The following is a 17,105-nucleotide window of genomic DNA, read 5'->3' as shown; positions in this document are numbered from 1 at the left end:
TAGTTCACCCAAAAATGAAAATTCTGTCATTAATTACTTACCCTCATGTTTCAAACCCGTAAGACCTTCGTTCATCGTCAGAACACAAATTAAGGTATTTTTGATGGAATCTGAGAGCTGTCTGACCCTGGATAGACAGCAACGCAACTGAAATGTTCCTAAGTCCAGAAACGTAGCAAGGAGATCTGTAAAATAATCCATGTGACATCAGTGGTTCATCCGCAATTATACAAAGCTACGAGAATACTTTTTGTGCACAAAAGAAAAAAAAACGACTTTATTCAACAATTCGTCACCTCTGCGCCATTTTGGAGAATATCCACTGAACGTAAATGTACGCCAAAATGGCGCTAGGGTGACGCGGAGGATTCGAATTGTTGAATAAAGTCCTTTTTTGTTTTTTCTTTTGCGCACAATAAGTATTCTCGTAGCTTTGTAAAGTTACAGTAGGGCTGTGCAATTAATCGCATGCGATTGTCATGCGCATCTCGTCAGTAAAGCCGGTTCCGTGATTGGTAGTAAATCGCCATCACCTGCTTTCAGATGGAGCGGCATTTAATACGGAACCGGCTTTACTGACGAGATGCGTATGACAATTGCATGCGATTAATTGCACAGCCCTAAATTACGGTTGAACCCCTGATGTCACATGGATTATTGTACCGATGTCCTTGCTATGTTTCTGGGCCTTGATCGTGTAAGGACCCTTGCTGTCTATGGGAGGATCATAGAGCTCTCAGATTCCATCAAAAATATCTTAATTTGTGTTCTGAAAATGAACGGCGGTCTTATGGGTTTGGAACAACATGAGGGTGAGTAATTAATGACAACATTTTCATTTTTGGGTGAACTATCCCTTTAAGTTTTATGGCACCAAAAATAGCCAAGATTTTTTTTTTATGACAATTTCCATCCTCTCACTAACCATAGAACTAAGTTTTTGCTACTGTACCTTTAAGACCACTATATGTAAATGACCTGTTATGCTCAAATAACCCCCACATGATAGCATAGTTTACGCATCGTTCATCTGGGCGAGCCAAATTGCTGAACAGACATTGATATGCAAATATAGTGGTGATTGTGCCATGATAACCATGACCATTTTCCAAATGAGCAGTTTTTTGCAGCTTTGTTTCAATTAATGGTCCATATTCTACATTTCACAAACAGGCATGATGGGATCTGAACTGCCTCTCCTTGTGACAGAATCTGCTAACGTTAACTGCAGGGATTCCACTTCTCCTCATGCAACAAACCGTTACACAACCATAGAAACTTGAGACACATGCAGCCTTAACAGTCCGTTCAGGAATCTGCCCTGGGCCACTGCATTATGGGTAAGGGAGGACACTTATGTTTCTGTGGCAGTATCCTTGAGTGTGGAAAAATAAAAACGAAGACCGGGAAAGAGCTTGATGGAGAGAGACATTTCATAACCATAGAATCTGTGTAAAACATAACCCAATCCCAAACAATTCAGCAGCAATTTAGTGGAATATAAACAAAATGCTGAATGGAGAACAAACATTTCATAACCATATGATAAACAGAGATTTACTATATTCAATTCAGCAGCAATTCAGAGGTAAAAGGGTCACGACTGGAGCATCACATAAAGAAAAGACATTTATTACTTGTCACAAGTGAAGCACATGAAAGAAGGGTGTGCGTAGGAACTCCTCACCCTGTTCCCCGGTTGAGAAAGGTCACAGAAAGCGAAGATGTTGTGTTTGTGAGGGTGGACTGCGGAGGAAACATGACGTAGGTGCAGAAAGGGTGTCTGTGTGGGGAGAGAGAACGAAAGGGAGAAACAGAGAAGGAGAAAAGAAGGGTGTTTCCTCACTGAGCTGATCAAATAAAATCTGTTTTTATGTATTTTGAAAAATCCAACAATCCAACTATCCAGAATCCGCCCACATTGGACTAAATCACAACATTACAATTCCAAAGTTAATCACTTGTCTTTAAACACTAGGCTCGGAATACTCTTCATTGATCCATGCGGCATTAAATAAAGCTCAACACTGACCCACACCAGACCCTAAACCAATGTGCCTTTATTATGCTGCTTTAAGTGTGTGAATGGTGGCTGTTTGATTGGTAATTGGACTGAGATGTAGCTGAACCTGTCCTTGGGGGACAGGAGCTTGTGTCATTGCACTGAAGAACAGATCTAGAGCTCGGAGTGCATGTCAGAGGTCCACACTCATCTGTAATACAGCATCAACTGAATACATAATCCCTATTGTGAGTGAACTGACCAATACTGTCCCCTTGAGTCTGACTAGAACACTGCAGCTACAGTAAATCTAAAGATTATGTGCTACAGGCCTGCAGAATGAATGCTCAACACAAATTAATCAACTCAATGTTTGTCCACTCTTTAAAATAACAAAGTTGGACTACGAATGTTGAAAATGCACCAAGAAACCAAGGTTCCTCGTCTAGGCCGACCACATGATAGAAGATAATTTATGGATCATGCGCTTCTCCGTGAGAATTGTTCTTCATATTTTGTAGGTTCCTCTTGAGAAACCTGGGCTTACATGCTTTTACAAAATCTCTGGTTAAAACACCTCTAGCAATAATATTGCTTTCTCCGGTGGAAAAATCTAGTCTGAATCAGGAGAGAAATATGCACAGATCATGCACTACTTCAGTCCAAAACAGTTCTAAACAAATATGTCAGAGGACACCAGTGGATGGACTTTTTCACTGGAGGAGGTGTTATTATGAACGGTTTAAACGGTGGATTTGTTTCTTACAAACATGCAGTTTTCGCTTCACAACGTTTATCGATCCACTGGAGTCCTGTGATGTTTTTATCAGCTGTTTGAACTCTTTCTGACGGCACCCATTCACTGCTATTCATTGTAATCCTAAAAAGTAATCTACATCTTAGATGGCCTGAGTATGAGTCCATTTGAAGAATTTATGGGTGAACTATTCCTTTAAGGCAGATCAAAATTTCACAAAAATAGTGCAGTAGCGCCCCCTGCTGACCATACGTAATATACACAACACAACGATATATAATTACTCGTATTGCACATTTCAAATTGTAAAACGGGTTTTGTGTTGTAAGTGTCTAACTTACCTAGCATCAAAATGTTTTCTTCCGTTCCCACGTGCTGTTTGAGCAGATGGTCAAATTTAGTGAAGTCCCCGAACCACTCGAAGCTGTCCTCCGTCCGGTACCGTTCATTCCAGTAATCCACATCCTTATATCTGGCATTAGAGTCCGGCAAATACTCCATCCTACTTTAAAACATAAACGAAAGTCCTGCGTGTTAGCTTGTAATTAAAATATGCATTTCTGCCATAGCATCCCTTGTTGTTGTGATGGTTTGTAACACAATGACAAGCCCAACTGTGTCTGAGGCAGATCTGTAAATGCTTTGCATAATGTTGATTGATCACACGAAACACTAATTTGGTTAAACGCTTTGAACCAACCAGGTCACATAGTAAACTATAAAATTAAAATCGGTATTTAGAGGCTCTTACCAAGTCAATGTCTTAATCAGTCTTACTGTGAATTATAACATGTGCGTCTTAAACACCGAATAAGAATAGAGGAAACTACAAGAGGATATTTTAAAACAGATCTGTGGGTGTTCTACCCACATGTTTTTTTTTTCATGCATTCTAACCTCGTGGTCATCATGACGCCAAGAGTGGGACTTTAATGCAGTGATGTCAAAATAAAAGTTTAATAAAACGCAAGAGGTTGTTTGCTTGACATTGGGAAATTAACCTCACATTGTTTGATCACGGAAAAGTTGATACTTTAAAGTATATGTCTTATGTAGACATATTTCTATTGATCATAATATTGCATAATTATGATTCTCGTCATACGATTATTGTTACTATGGTCATGGTTACTTGCCCAGTTTGATTATAGGTTGGCTTTCAACCACAATCAATAGCACCGTTTTAATCAAACTACATCATCCTTTGGTTTCCTGACTATTAAGACTATAATGTGCCTTTTAAAGCTTCATGGCCGTCTTCTGTACTGAATAATTCATCTGCACCATTAACGGTTTGGTTTTCAGCCATTGTTATCCTGATGGTGCTGTACAATAAACTCGTGAAAACCCAAGAAGCTCGCCAAAACGCTGATACAGCGTTCCAAAAATATTTTAAAACGACAGTGCCAGACTAAAATAAAGTAAATGTTAAATTAAGGGAAATAGTCAAATAAAACTAAACAACCAGAGTAGCAAACATGACACTTAATACAGTAAACACAGAAAACAAAGCTCTTTTATGAACTAAACAGCATATTATTCGGAACAACACCCATAAAAATAACATATTTAAATGAGACGGTTAGGGCGGAGAATTGTAAATTCAGTACTTTTTAATAACAAAAATTGCCATAAAAAATATGTGTTAGGCCTATTTATCCTTAAATGTGTCAGTAAATTCTATTGTAATTCAGAATTTTTACAACACATATTTTGTTTTTTTGTTTATTTTTTTACAACATTATAGTTACAGTTGCATGGGCTACGTTGTCTTTTTACCACATTACTCTATCTGATAGTTTTTTTAATGTGGCATTTTCATGTTCTTTTGACTACATTTTAATTTAAAACGTTTCAATCCAACCCCTGGCGCTCTCTGCTGATCAGTTGGGCGTGGCGTTTGTGAGTGGGCGGAGTGATGGCGTACTTCCTTTGGCGGGAGCTGTGCGAAATTCAAAGCCGTGGCTCAAACCGTTCAGTCTGTCCAGTCAGTTTTCTACGGATTAGTTTTTCTGGTCAGGATTTGGCCGGAATAAATTCGCCTTTTTTGCACGGTGAGTGTTTGGATATGTTATATTATTTATTTAAACCGTAGGAAGTGTCGTGTACTAAGAGAAATTAAGTTTTTGTCTGTTTATAACGTTACTGTGGTTAGCGTAGCATGTTAGCTTGCCCTGACCAAAAAAAACAAACATGTTTTGCTTAAGTTTAATATTAACAGAAACGGTTTTTCCTTATTTTGTGATTGTGTAACCGAGATGATACATTTAAGTGTTAGACTAGAAGACCTCTATAGAGGTCGGTTGCTGCAGTGACGTTCCCTACAGATCAGCATGTTTGTATTCAGTAACCTGTTGTTTAGGCTGCAGAGATGTCGTGGGATTTTATCGTACCGGTTTGTTCGGACGATCTCGTGAAGTCTGGTGCTGTTAACCAGTATGTGGTTCAAGAAGTGCTGTCTATTAAACAGCTAAACTCTCATATCAACAGTAAGTACTGAAATCGTTTGAACTGTATACATTTCAGTATTGCCTCTCTTATCTGTACTGGTGTAATTCCCCTTTTCTGCCTGTTTTGAAGGTTTTAAAGCAGCACTGAGAAGTCAAGGGCCCCTGTGCATCCTGGAGCATTTTGACACAGCATACAGTGTTTTGCAGTAAGTGGTGTGGACACATTCCCATAATAAGGAATTTGTTTGTTTGTTAAAATTTACACAATTTTTTGTTAACAGTAACAAATATTGAAACAATAACAATATTATATTCTGTGCTTTATTAAAAATCAACCCCATGTTTTACCATCATGCCTTTTGTCTAAGCACAATTTTCTAATTGCTTCTAGACATTGTCGCACAGTTGATGTGGCAGTAAAAGAAGACACGCTGGAGTTGCTGATACAAGGTTAGTATCTCATAGTCATACTTACTCGACACCTACCCCCAGTTTCACAGACAAGGCTTAAGCCTTGTCCTAGACTAAAGTCTGAGCTGTTTCAACTGAAAGAAACTTGCACTAGTTGCATGGGCTACGTTGTCTTTTTACCACATTACTCTATCTGATAGTTTTTTTAATGTGGCATTTTCATGTTCTTTTGACTACATTTTAATTTAAAACGTTTCAATCCAACCCCTGGCGCTCTCTGCTGATCAGTTGGGCGTGGCGTTTGTGAGTGGGCGGAGTGATGGCGTACTTCCTTTGGCGGGAGCTGTGCGAAATTCAAAGCCGTGGCTCAAACCGTTCAGTCTGTCCAGTCAGTTTTCTACGGATTAGTTTTTCTGGTCAGGATTTGGCCGGAATAAATTCGCCTTTTTTGCACGGTGAGTGTTTGGATATGTTATATTATTTATTTAAACCGTAGGAAGTGTCGTGTACTAAGAGAAATTAAGTTTTTGTCTGTTTATAACGTTACTGTGGTTAGCGTAGCATGTTAGCTTGCCCTGACCAAAAAAAACAAACATGTTTTGCTTAAGTTTAATATTAACAGAAACGGTTTTTCCTTATTTTGTGATTGTGTAACCGAGATGATACATTTAAGTGTTAGACTAGAAGACCTCTATAGAGGTCGGTTGCTGCAGTGACGTTCCCTACAGATCAGCATGTTTGTATTCAGTAACCTGTTGTTTAGGCTGCAGAGATGTCGTGGGATTTTATCGTACCGGTTTGTTCGGACGATCTCGTGAAGTCTGGTGCTGTTAACCAGTATGTGGTTCAAGAAGTGCTGTCTATTAAACAGCTAAACTCTCATATCAACAGTAAGTACTGAAATCGTTTGAACTGTATACATTTCAGTATTGCCTCTCTTATCTGTACTGGTGTAATTCCCCTTTTCTGCCTGTTTTGAAGGTTTTAAAGCAGCACTGAGAAGTCAAGGGCCCCTGTGCATCCTGGAGCATTTTGACACAGCATACAGTGTTTTGCAGTAAGTGGTGTGGACACATTCCCATAATAAGGAATTTGTTTGTTTGTTAAAATTTACACAATTTTTTGTTAACAGTAACAAATATTGAAACAATAACAATATTATATTCTGTGCTTTATTAAAAATCAACCCCATGTTTTACCATCATGCCTTTTGTCTAAGCACAATTTTCTAATTGCTTCTAGACATTGTCGCACAGTTGATGTGGCAGTAAAAGAAGACACGCTGGAGTTGCTGATACAAGGTTAGTATCTCATAGTCATACTTACTCGACACCTACCCCCAGTTTCACAGACAAGGCTTAAGCCTTGTCCTAGACTAAAGTCTGAGCTGTTTCAACTGAAAGAAACTTGCACTGACTGATCTTAAAATATATCAGTGTCTTTGTTTTATCTCAAGATGCACACCAGTAATGTTTTTTTCTAAGGCATGTTTATAAAAATTACTTAAATGTCCTAATTGAACTATGGCCTAATCCTGGCTTATGCTAAACCCTGTCTGTGAAACCGGGCCGTTGTGTCATATTGCTTCTCGTTATGCCCAAAGCTACATTTCCCATAATGTTTCACAATGCTCTCTGTTCTCAGTGGTCAGGGGCCTGTCTGTTTCCCTGCCGACCCTTCTCCTGTCAGGCTCTCTGTCAGCCATGGACCGCGAACAGCAGCTCAATGCCGTGAAGATGAGTGTTTTTCTTCTTTGCAAACTCACAGAAACACTTGAGAGTGACTCGTACAGGGAGACTATAGTCACGGCACCCAACAAGGTACTACTGAATGTTATCAAGTTTTTATTATTCAAAAGTTGTTTATACTATTGCCCTGTGATGAGAACAAGGCAAATATGAGCTGATTGGCTGATTTTGTGTTCTCTTGCTTTCTGACTGGTGGGTAATCTTGGCAGAGCAGTGGAGATTGGCTGCGCTGCTGTAAGGGCCCACCCATATTAATGCTGGCTGTCAATCATAATACAATTCTCCTTTAGAAATGGATATTTGTGGATGATTTAGCATCTTACAGTGCGTGTGTGTTTGAGTATGTCCCGAGTGTGTGTAAATGTCAGTCAGCAAAGAGTCACATGTCCTAATGGGCCCACCAGCTGTGAATGTTTTCTTTGGTAATCTGAGGGCAACAATTGTTGCTTCTAAGTTTGTCGGTTTTGTGTATACAGTATATTAAACTCTCTGTGTGTTTGTCTCAGGGTCGTAAGAAGGATAAAGTTGCCGGAAAAGGTCTCCTGCAGTGGGACAGTGAGAGGGAGACCGTTCTTCAGTGTTTGACTCAACTGCTGCAGCTGGACATTCGCACACTGTGGAGTCTGTCTCTAGTGGAGGAGGAGTTTGTTAGGTAAGACACTGTTTTTCCTTTTAACCTGTCACTGTGTCTGTGTTTAATCTTTTTAACTCTAATTTAACATCATGATCACAAATGCAGTTTCTACTTGTCCAACATTTGTCGATTTATGCAGTTGCGTGACATGCTGTTGCTATAAACTCCTGGAAAACCCCACCATAAACCACATGAAGAGCAAGTCCACCAGAGATGCCATCATTCATGTGCTAGGAATCATGGTGAAGAAATACAATCACATGTTGGGTAGGTTTATACTGTATGTACACATTACACACCTGTAAGTAGGTTTGCAGTGGTGTAGATGTTGAGCTGAGTTGTCCTGAATATTTTCTGTTTCCTGTACAGGAGCATGTGTGAAGGTGATTCAGCTCTTGCAGCACTTTGAGCAGCTGGCATCAGTATGTGCCCAAGCTGTGGCTTCCTGGAGCTCAGAGTATGGGGTCAAGGTCATCGTCAGAGAGATCATGAGGTGATACTTATTAAATTGAACTTGTGATATTTTGTTGGTATGACTGCATGTATTATGTAATATCTATCTGATCAATCTGTGGTTACAAATAAAGAGGAAAAAAAAGATAACTTGCAAGTCTATATTAATAAATGGGTATTTCTGGTGTAGCACCACTCATCAAATTATATTATTTTACTTGTAAGTGTATCATTTGAAGTTTATTGTTACTTAAGGTTATTATTAAATTCTTTTGGTTTGCCTCTATGAAAAGAAATCCATTTTTCCATGTATTTACTGCTATATGTTCTCTAAATTACATTTTGGGGTTGTTTACAGCAAAATAAATATTTAGATTTTAATTTAACATTTTATTACAATAATATAACATTTTGATTATACTGCTCACCCATAATTTTCATACAAATCAAATCTCTGCGTGTGTGTTTCAGAGAGATTGGTCAGAAGTCAAGTGAGGAACTAGCCAGAGAAGGTTCAGGTGTGAAGGCTTTCTCCAGCTTTTTGTCAGAACTCGGTACTCTGGTACCTGAAACCATGATCCCCAACATCAGTGTTCTCCTGACACACCTGGAGGGAGAGGTACAGTCACATGTTCTCTATCGCATCGCTTCTGTCTTTGGAATCTTGCCCAGTGATGAGACCAAGGCGAATATGAGCCCACTGAATTAGAGTCTGAGCTCTCCTGCGTTCCTATTGGCTGGTAATCTTGGCTGGGCAGTGAAGATTTGCTGTCTTGCTGTAAGGGCCTGCCTACATTCAACAAGCCCCTTTCTTTGACATTTCTATCCTTTGAAGAAATGGGGAAGAAAAAGGATGGAGCTTACATTTTGTGTGTGTGAAGGGTCACAGGTTGAGTCTCAGTTCTCTGCAGTAATTCTCTGGGCATTGAGCTCTCTCTTTGGTAATCTGAGGGCAATCATTTAAAACAAAGCTTTGAGTTTTATAGCTTAACCCTTCTTTGTGTGTGCTCTGTTAACATGCTGTTTGTGTTTGGACAGAGTCCAAGTCTACGGGTGGCAGTGTGTGAGGTTCTCGGTGAGGTTCTTGTCCGGGTTTTGTCTGGTGATAAGCTGGATGATTCTGCTCGTGCAAGCCGAGATCGTTTCCTGGACACATTGCAGGAGCACATCCATGATGCCCACTCGCATGTCCGAGCACGTGTGTTACAGGTCTATGCACGTGTTGTCAACAGCAAGGTGTGTGGATTGTTTTTCCCCGTTTCTCTTCAACAGAAAATGAAGGGTTTTATTCTTGGGTGCTCCAAGATATAATCCGCCGCCTCCTTTCCAGGCCTTGCCCCTGTGCAGGTACACAGAAGTTATGGAGCTGACCGTTGGGCGTCTGGGTGACAAGTCTGTCCATGTGTGTAAGAGTGCTATCCAGCTGCTGGCTGCCTTCATCGCTCATAACCCATACAGCTGCAAGGTACAAACATGCTCATAACATCTGGTAGATGCACTACCATTCAAAAACATTAATCTTTATTGACCCCAAACTTTTGAACACTAGTGTATTTAATCGTTTACATGTATTAAATGTACTTGCTTTTGTTTTCTCCATGTCAAGTTGAGCAGTGTGGACCTGACAAATCCGCTGGAAAAAGAGATGGCCAAATTAAAAGAGATGAGAGACTCTCAAAAAGAGCACGTTCCTGGTATGTTTCTTTCCTAATTGAATAGCTCCTTTTAGTCTCTAGCTCCAGTCTGCCTGGAGTCACTGGCGCTGCAGAAATTGATTCCAGCTATAAGATTTTTAGCTTTGGGTTTGTAGTTGCAGTCATAACAGCAGCTGATCTTTGGGATGCAATGAAGCCTGAGTTGGAGATGACTGTGAAAGCACAACTGGAGCCTGGCAGTGAGGAAGAGGAGAATGAAGAAGAGGAGGAGACAGGGGGAGAGGAGGAGAGAAGCGACAGAGACACTGCTTTACAAATTGCACAGCTTCTCCGGGAAAGCAAATACAGGTATACGTGAATTAACACACAAATATTCTCATTCACAGACATGCAATGTGTTTAATTGTTTGTAGGAAGGCAGTTGGTCTGTGCATACGGGCTCACTCACTATACCCAGAGTCCTCGTTCTTCTCCGATCTGGCTGACCTAAATGCAGAAACCCTCATCAAAACTCTTGCAACACTTTTCAAGGGTATGCGTTACTTTGAATAGTCTTCTAAACTTCCACATTAAAGAGTCTTGCTCAGGCACACTGTGGGACTAGTTCTTGGTCTCACCTGCCTAGATTAGATTTCTAGTCCAAATAAAAAAACGAGTTGTGTTTGTGTATCTCTCTTCTCTCAGGCCCAGAGCAGGAGACACCTGAGGCTGTGTCGAGTGATGCTCTACCCACCCCACAGAAAGAGGGTGGAGGGAATGAAGGTAGAGAGACTGAACTAAAGAAGCAGGAGATGTTGGTTCAATATTTGAAAGACACAGAGAGCTTCGCTCTTCAAGTGGAAAGAGCTATCGCTGTCATTAACAACATGCTGTACTGGAAAACCACTACAGGTAATTTCTATGAATGAAATGACTGGCTGGATTATATTACAGTTGGCATTAAATAAATTCTCCCTATTTTCTAAATGTGTTCACTTTTTCCATTTACGTTTTAATCCAATCATCTGGTGAAAAGACTTCTCGTGAGTCATGACACACCAGACTTCCCCAATTATTTAGTCCACTTAAACCCCTCTCTTGCAATTGACTGCAAAGTCTCATTCAACTCTGCCTCAATCCAGTTAACGACAGTGTTTAAAACCAAGTCCCTGCCATGCATTTTCTCCATTTTGATAATTTGTTTTACTCTAATATAAACCACAATACAAAAGAAAAGACTATGACTTTAAATACAAAATACAAGATTGGCAATGTGTAGTTTCCTCTGATTATTCTCCCTCTCTCAGTTGTGCAGGAGGCAGTGCAGTTCTGTGTCACAGCGTTTGAGTTTAGTGTGGCCGACTCTGTGTGTGGGGTCAGAAAGATGCTGCCTCTTGTCTGGTCCACTGATGTCACAATCAAAGATGCCGTCATTCAGGCCTACAGACGCCTGTACCTCAACCCCCATGGTGACAACACCAGGTCTGCTAACGTTTTGATTCAATCCTTAAGGCTAAAGGAACACAATTTGATATACTGTAGCTCAACTAGCATTTTGTGTCTGTCCATCAGGGGGAAGGCTCAGACTCTAGTGGATAATCTGTCGGATCTGACGATCGATGCTTCATTGGGGACCGTCCAGTGTCTGGAGGAGATTGTGAGTGTCTTTTGCCCTGCGTGTAAGCAGTCATGCCCATAATTTATTATTCTTTGACACTGTTTTTGTCTTGGTGCAGGTCCAGGAGTTTTTCAGCAGTGAGAGTGCCCTGCAGACTTCAGTGGTGCAGGTTTTGTGGGAGAGGTTCTCTGGTAAACGAGAGACTAAGGCACTTCACAGAAGAGCTGCAGTGCTATTGCTGGGCATGGCAGCACGGTGAGACTCTTAACTCTTCTTAATGATTCTGTTGAACTGATTTAATGTCACAGCATAATAATAATTTTGCCCAATGATGAGACCAAGGCGAATGCGAGCTCGTTAGGTAAGAGTCTGAGCTCTTCTGTGCTCCTATTGGCTGGTAATCTTGGCTGGGCAGGGGAGATTTGCTGCTTTGCTGTAAGGGCCTGCCTACATTAAGCAAGTTCTTCCTATTAAGCTTTCCCTCACAGAAATGCAGGAGAAATTTGGGAAGGATGAACAATAGTGAGTGAGTGAGTGAGTGAGTGAGTGAGTGAGTGAGTGTGAGTGAGTGTGAGTGTGTGTGTGTGTGTGTGTGTGTGTGTGTGTGTATAGACGTGGACACGGGTCGAAACTCAGTTCTCTGTAATGTCCAATGAGCTGTGAGCTAGTTCTTCTGTAGTCTGAGGGCATTCTTGTCTTTGTCATGCTGTTTAAGGCATGGTGTGCATTATTTCAATCTGTTACTTCATTTTGTGTGTGTGTTTAGTGCTGAGAGGGAGGTGGTTCTCAGTAATTTGGACACACTCTGCTCTGTCGCTCTGGGTGAGAAGGTTGCAGAAGATTATCTGCTGGCTCGGGACACACTCATCACCATTGCTAACATTACAGACCATGTGAGGGTATGTATTCACATTTTATGTATAAACTGCCAATTAAAGGTTTGGGGTCATTACGATTTTTTTGTTATTTCTGAAAAGTCTCTTATGCTCACCAAGTCTGCATTTGTTTGATCAAAATGCAGCAAAAACAGTAATATTGTGAAATGCTACACCTATTTAAAATAACTTTTTGTTTTTAATATATTTAAAAAAAAAATCCTGTGATTTGAAAGCTGAATTTTGGGCAGCTATTATTCCAGTCATCAGTGTCATATGGTCCTTCAGAAATCATTCAATCAATCAATATGCTGGTTTGTATGTTTTTGTGTGTCACAGCAATCCAAGGGTGTTCCCTTTAGGCTTCCTATGGATCACCATCTCTTCAGCTGTCTGTCCCAAGCCATTGCTGATGGTTTGTACTTTTTACCTCTTTTTACCATTGTTTACATCTCTTATTAGCTTTTGTGTTGGGTAATCTGATCACAAGTTTTTAATAAAATGCTGTACCAAAAATTTTAAAGGCTTTGCCACACTTTTCCCCCCAACACATACTTTTGTGATTTTTCTAGCCATGTGAGTAGATAGTCCTTCGTTGTTTAGGATCTGTTGGCTTTAAAGCTACAAATGCAAATTGACCACATGTCCCTTACTTTTACATCTTCAAGATTCATGGAACTCCTTAATACTTTATTTTTATTTTTTTTTATCACCCTGTCTGTGGATGCCAGGTGTAAACGTGGTCTTTCTCTCATTCTCCTTTCCTTATCTGGTTTCTTTCATACGTTTCTGCTGTTGGGTAACGACTGTACCTTCATTTGAACAGGAGTAGTCCAGTCTGACCCCCACTGGCAGACCTTCATGGAACAGGCTGTCCGTCTCATCTACTTTTTGGCAGAGTCCCCTGACCAGCTGTGTTCCCGCCTCCTCCAGCGGTCTGCTCATCTCCTATTGGAACAAATCACAGAGGGCGGAGAGCCCAAACAATCACAACTGCAGGAAGGCGGGTCTCAGGGCTCTGAGGAGCAAGGTAATGTCGGCACAAGAGATGTAACTTTTTGCGTACTGTGTAATTGACATGAACTACTAAGACAATGACTTGAAAATTTTCAAATAGAAAACGTTTAAATTGTAGTGTTTCACTATATATCTTCACTGTTATTCAAATAATGCGGCTTGGTGAGCATAAGAGACTCTGAAATTGTGTACACGTTTATGATTGCAAAGGTAAACTTCCTGTTCTTGTTCTAGTGAATTGCGTGAGCTTGGCCCAGGTGCTTTCACTGTGTGGAGCTGTGGCCTTCTGGCAGGTGTCTCACCTTGAGAGAAGTGTAAGCGCTGAGCTGCGGAGGAGAAGAGGAGAAAAGGAAGAGGAGGAGGAGAAAGAGAAGGCACCTGCCAACAAAAAGGTTAATGAAGAGTTTGAAGACAGTCCACTGATCGGTTGTTACCTGTTTTCTGTACAATCACATTAAAGTGCTGCCCAATGCACACTGCTGACTTATTTGTGTCATTTGCTAGGAGGCTAATGACAGTTGTGTGGAGGGGGAGCTGGGGCTAGTGGGCGCCTCAGCTGAGGACACTGAGGCGGAGATTATCCGCAAGATCTGTGAGACTGAGTTATTATCTGGTGAGCCCATCTAAAGAAACTGTTGGAATAAAGAGGACAAAGTCTTCATAAACATGCATCGTAATTTTATGTTTATTAACATGTTCTTACCTGATTCACAAAGCACTAAAGCACTGATCCCTGTTGCACTGTGGTCTATCTTTGCAGAAGGGAACATGTTGAGTGCCTTTTTGCCTTTGTTGGTGAAAGTTTGCAGCTCTCCAGGGAAATATTCCCACCCTCAGCTCACCACTGCTGCCTGCCTGGCTCTGTCTCAGTACATGATGATCAGGTATTTCTGCTATTGTTTTATATTACACTACTGTTCAAAAGTTTGGAGTCTGTAAGATGTTTCAGTTTATAGAAATTGTTTTTAAAGAAGCCTCTTACAGTATCTCACAGAAGTGAGTACACCCCTCACATCTTTGTAACTTCCAGTGACCAGTATGAGAGAGTGAGAGCGACAGCACCAAATTTAACACACCTGCTCCCCATTCACACCTGAGACCTTGTAACACTGAGTCACATGACACCGGGGAGAGAAAATGGCTAATTGGGCCCAATTTGGACATTTTCATTTAGGGGTGTACTCACTTTTGTGGCCAGCGGTTTAGACATTAATGGCTGTGTGTTGAGTTATTTTGAGGGGACAGCAAATTTACACCGTTATACAAGCTGTACACTCACTACTTTACATTGTAGCAAAGTGTCATTTCTTCAGTGTTGTCACATGAAAAGATATAATAAAATATTTACAAAAATGTGAGAGGTGTACTCACTTCTGTGAGATACTGTATGCTGACCAAGGCTGTGCTTATTTCAAAGTGAAAGGTTGTTTACAATCTAATTGTAATCTAAAATAACTTTTTCTATTTTAATATATTTTAAAATGTATTTTTTTCCTGTGATGCAAAGCTGAATTTTCAGCAGCCATTACTCCAGTCTTCAGTGACGATCCTTTAGTAAATATTTTGATTATTATCCCCAAACTTTTGAATGGAAGGTTAATTATATTATAATATTCATATCATATTTTCTTTAACCATGCAATATTAATATTCTGTGTCTCTTTCTCAGTCCTGCTGTTTGTAAAGACAATATCCGGCTACTGTTCACTGTGCTGGAAAAATCTCCACTTCTTGTTGTCAGAGCCAACACAATTGTTGCTCTTGGTGACCTAACAGTCCGCTTTCCCAACATCCTGGAGCCCTGGACGCCCAATCTTTACGCCAGGTAGCTCCCAATCACAAGGTCAAACAACCACTGGTCTAGGGATATTTAGCAAATTCAGTTGTCCTTGTTGATTATATTTCCTGCTAAATCTATTACAATGCAATCACTTGAAAGTTTCAGTTTAGTTTTCATAGGGTTTGAAATGTTTTGGATTCTGGTGATCAGTATTGTAACTGGTTTGTCTTAAGGTTGAGTGATGAGAGTGCATCTGTTCGGCTGACTGCCATCACGGTTTTGACCCAGCTGGTGCTGAAGGATGTGATGAAGGTCAAAGGTCAGGTCAGTGAGGTCGCCGTGCTCCTGCTGGACCCTGAGCCACACATCGCCAGCCTCGCTCTCAACTTCTTCAACGAGCTCTCTGCAAAGGTAGCCGTTCCACTGCAGCTCTGCCGTCTCTTTTTCTCTCTCATCCTCCTCATGCCTCCTACAGGGATTAAAGTTCTCCGTCGCTAAGACGGATTTCTGTTAATTGCAGCGAGTCTACGACGGATTTCCGTCAATTGGAAAAAATGAGGGGAAAAGAAACATGTAGCGCATTGTTGTTGTTCTGCGGCACACCAAAAATCATCCCCGCCACGGCTGCAGCTTTTCAGTGACAACATAGTGATGCTGCTCGCATAATTCACAGTTGGGTTATTAGCAGAGAACACAGAGCAGAACTTGAATTTCGGCGTGGGATTGCGGCTATTAATAACAATTCTACTCATTCCCGCAGGTTCCGCGCTTATAACGCGATGACAGATGATGGAACATGTCATTTGCACGTGCTTTTGAGTCTTGAGAACTCAACTCGCGCGCTCATTTTCTGTGCGCCCACAGATCGCGATAAGGAGAGTGACAACTTTTAATAGTTATTAAGGGAGTTTGCAAATGTGATATTGATTTAATACAACAGTTCAATAAACAAGTACTGCCTGGTTTTATCTCCACATAAATGTATGAATTTAATTGCACTCATGCCACCTCTGAGCCTCATTAAATTTCTGAAAATGTACCTACAAGCCACTTTTGTGTTCTTCTGTGCCACCTCTGTAGTACAAATAAATGTTTATTTATTTATTTTTTTCTATTTGTCTTATTCTACTTATGTTGTTTTAAATATAAATTTTAAAAAGCTTATACATTTTTGAATTTGACATAGATGAAAATGATGCCATTACAAAGGTAAAAAGAAAATACCCCTGTAAGTCACTTTAAGGAGTCAAATGTCACCTCATATTAGGAAGGATCATTTTTTATCAGAATTTGATTATTGATCAGAAGGGGCTCCTACATTTTTTTAAATTAGGAGGACAAGAGCTCCTAAAAAGAAAAGTAAGCATAGAGCCATGTGTAACAGTATATTACATCTGTGCATGAGGTCTTAAAGAGACAGCAGCCTAAATAAACCTCTTGCTGCCTTTCATTATACAGTGAAGACTAACCAGTGTTATTTTACAGTTGAATAGATTATAGTTAGACCTAACTGAACAAATTAAAGTACTGTTAATTTAATTTGTATCTTGTTTTTGTTTGTGCTATTGATTGTCATTAATTTTTGTTCTTTTATTATTTACTTGTCTTTTTTAGTTAAATTCAATTCTGAGTGCACCTGATTCTTGGGTGGGGAGGGGAGGGGGCGTGGTCCATGAGAAATAGTCCTGCCACCACAGCTGGAAAAAATCCTAGGAAACACTGCATA

General features: G+C 40.4%; 2 protein-coding genes across 6 annotated transcripts in view; one reads left to right on the top strand and one right to left on the bottom strand.

The window, feature by feature from the left end:
- The window catches only part of LOC107660439 (endothelin-converting enzyme 2-like), a 62,920-nt gene extending 59,206 nt beyond the window's left edge, over positions 1-3,714 (bottom strand). The window contains exons 1-2 of one of the 4 annotated variants that reach the window (XM_016449745.1): positions 3,657-3,714; positions 3,101-3,264 (exon numbers count right to left, since the gene is read on the bottom strand). In XM_016449745.1, the coding sequence (XP_016305231.1) occupies positions 3,101-3,264; positions 3,657-3,670 (178 nt within the window). In that variant the 5' untranslated portion in view covers positions 3,671-3,714. The other 3 variants (XM_016449752.1, XM_016449759.1, XM_016449765.1) reach the window with 3 other exon arrangements.
- A 1,012-nt stretch (positions 3,715-4,726) lies between these two features.
- Positions 4,727-17,105, top strand: part of LOC107659972 (condensin complex subunit 1-like) — a 15,293-nt gene continuing 2,914 nt past the window's right edge. Inside the window, exons 1-26 of one of the 2 annotated variants that reach the window (XM_016449117.1) lie at positions 4,727-4,813; positions 5,122-5,248; positions 5,340-5,415; positions 5,601-5,659; positions 7,265-7,440; positions 7,875-8,020; positions 8,142-8,269; positions 8,372-8,495; positions 8,927-9,074; positions 9,494-9,691; positions 9,786-9,920; positions 10,062-10,149; positions 10,266-10,458; positions 10,524-10,642; positions 10,795-11,001; positions 11,397-11,571; positions 11,662-11,746; positions 11,826-11,962; positions 12,474-12,606; positions 12,922-12,997; positions 13,409-13,612; positions 13,834-13,991; positions 14,104-14,212; positions 14,360-14,483; positions 15,269-15,424; positions 15,613-15,790. In XM_016449117.1, coding sequence (XP_016304603.1) covers positions 5,131-5,248; positions 5,340-5,415; positions 5,601-5,659; positions 7,265-7,440; positions 7,875-8,020; positions 8,142-8,269; positions 8,372-8,495; positions 8,927-9,074; positions 9,494-9,691; positions 9,786-9,920; positions 10,062-10,149; positions 10,266-10,458; positions 10,524-10,642; positions 10,795-11,001; positions 11,397-11,571; positions 11,662-11,746; positions 11,826-11,962; positions 12,474-12,606; positions 12,922-12,997; positions 13,409-13,612; positions 13,834-13,991; positions 14,104-14,212; positions 14,360-14,483; positions 15,269-15,424; positions 15,613-15,790 — 3,450 coding nt within the window. In that variant the 5' untranslated portion in view covers positions 4,727-4,813; positions 5,122-5,130. Of the gene's footprint in view, positions 4,814-5,121; positions 5,249-5,339; positions 5,416-5,600; positions 5,660-5,988; positions 6,076-6,383; positions 6,511-6,601; positions 6,678-6,862; positions 6,922-7,264; positions 7,441-7,874; positions 8,021-8,141; positions 8,270-8,371; positions 8,496-8,926; positions 9,075-9,493; positions 9,692-9,785; positions 9,921-10,061; positions 10,150-10,265; positions 10,459-10,523; positions 10,643-10,794; positions 11,002-11,396; positions 11,572-11,661; positions 11,747-11,825; positions 11,963-12,473; positions 12,607-12,921; positions 12,998-13,408; positions 13,613-13,833; positions 13,992-14,103; positions 14,213-14,359; positions 14,484-15,268; positions 15,425-15,612; positions 15,791-17,105 lie in introns of those variants that run through there. The other variant, XM_016449111.1, reaches the window with a different exon arrangement.

This window comes from Sinocyclocheilus anshuiensis, unplaced genomic scaffold (assembly GCF_001515605.1).
Source record: "Sinocyclocheilus anshuiensis isolate Anshui unplaced genomic scaffold, SAMN03320099.WGS_v1.1 scaffold850, whole genome shotgun sequence".
Classification (NCBI taxonomy): domain Eukaryota; kingdom Metazoa; phylum Chordata; class Actinopteri; order Cypriniformes; family Cyprinidae; genus Sinocyclocheilus; species Sinocyclocheilus anshuiensis.
The sequence above is the reverse complement of the archived record's forward strand: the minus strand, read 5'-3'. Positions and strand labels throughout refer to the sequence as shown.